This window comes from Anneissia japonica, unplaced genomic scaffold (genome assembly GCF_011630105.1).
Source record: "Anneissia japonica isolate Jap-2015-1 unplaced genomic scaffold, ASM1163010v1 scaffold1770_len632688_cov154, whole genome shotgun sequence".
Classification (NCBI taxonomy): domain Eukaryota; kingdom Metazoa; phylum Echinodermata; class Crinoidea; order Comatulida; family Comatulidae; genus Anneissia; species Anneissia japonica.
In genome coordinates, this window is record NW_022692996.1 from 601,026 (window position 1) to 602,679 (window position 1,654).

The window sequence follows — 1,654 nt, forward strand, 5'->3', positions numbered from 1 at the left end:
TGCTTAACTCGGTGTTGCATTTCTTTGTTGGGTTTCTGAATGAAGCAGTGTGATTGTTGTACCGGGTTCTAAACGCGTTTTCTGTGAGTCCTACATAAGTCTGGTCTGTTTTGTTGTTAGCTGCGACTGTGGCTTGGTAGACAACACTTTTATTTAGGCAACGGCCAGACATGGGGCAATCATTAGGTATTCTGCAGTTGCAACTTTTGGTCATAGGCTTCTCGGTTTTCAGTGATAAAGTTGTTTTATTGTGTCCGTCGATGTTTTGTTTGAGGTTCCCCATACAACTGTAGCTAATTTTTATGGTATTGCGGTTGAATATTTTGTGCAATGTATGATTTGGTGGGAATTCATCATCTAGCGTTTTTAGAAACGTTTTACCGATGTTGGTAGCGACATTCTTGCTAAATGGCGGGTTATACCAAATTATGTTTCTGGTACGATGTTTCCTGGTGTTGGCGGCGTCCTTTGTTTGTTGCGCTGTGGAGAACTTTAGCTGATGACTGTATCCACTTTTGTCGGAGGGTCTGTTGGTATAGTGGTGCTGCTTTATTGAATGACTCTTCATCGAATGATATTTCAGATAGGCGTTTGTTGATGCTCTCTGGGATGTTTTTGAGGATTCCGGGTGGGTGGTTTGATTTGTTATGTACGTATAGAGGTGTATTATTCAGTTTCGTGTAGGGCATGTATTTTCCACTCTCCAGGTTTAGCGTTATGTCCAGAAAGTTCACAATTTTTTTGTTGGCTTCGATTGTGATTTTTAGACCGTGTTTGTTGAAGATGGCACATAGATCTTTCTTTGTATTCTCTATTTGACGAGGCGTTGCATTTATGATTCCGAGGCCATCGTCTCGGGATAAGCCGAAAGTATTGCCGTGTTTTCCCGTAATCTGATTTAGAAGGAAAGATCCATCTAACTCGCATGTTTCAGCCCCATCGTAACTGCCCATTGTGACGTCGAATAGATTGGATGATGCTTTCTTGACCCACGGTTCCCCTGAGTGATACAAACATGATTTCTTTGTGTGAAGTATTATTTGTCGTTCTTCGGCAGTTATTTTGTCATATCCCGATGCGAAGTTTAATGCATCGTTTAGCAGATCGATGGAGATAGACGGGTAGAAGTTTCTGTAGGACTCACAGAAAACGCGTTTAAAACCCGGTACAACAATCACACTGCTTCATTCAGAAACCCAACAAAGAAATGCAACACCGAGTTAAGCAAATATATATGGGAATTAAAAGACAATAACATAGACTACACTATTAAATGGAAAATTCTCAAGCAAGCCAAGGCATTAAACCCATCATCTAAAAGATGCAACTTGTGCTTATGGGAAAAGTACTTTATAATATGCAAGTCCCCCATGGCTACCTTAAACAGGAGAAACGAACTTATCACAGCTTGTAGACATGCTAACAAATATCTCTTAAAAAACTTTGTATCATAGGCCTATCACCTAACCAAACTCTAGTGCAATTTACGACCATTATAAAGTTTATCATTCATTGTCATTTAATCCTTTGTTAATCACTTAATGATCACAGTGTACCGCTGCCTTTCAACTACCGAATTTACTCTGCACATGCTCAGTCTCACAATTAATCAATCTGTGATAATCTTAGTCATTAGACTATCTTATCTGAAGAG

The 1,654-nt window shown here is 39.7% G+C and overlaps 1 protein-coding gene across 1 annotated transcript in view; it reads right to left on the minus strand.

Annotated features, from left to right (window-relative positions):
* LOC117100578 (1,25-dihydroxyvitamin D(3) 24-hydroxylase, mitochondrial-like) overlaps positions 1 to 1,654 on the minus strand; it is a 26,946-nt gene that overhangs the window by 22,288 nt on the left and 3,004 nt on the right. The window contains exon 4 of the mRNA XM_033240353.1: positions 423 to 1,000. Coding sequence (XP_033096244.1) covers positions 423 to 1,000 — 578 coding nt within the window. The remainder of the gene's footprint in view (positions 1 to 422; positions 1,001 to 1,654) is intronic.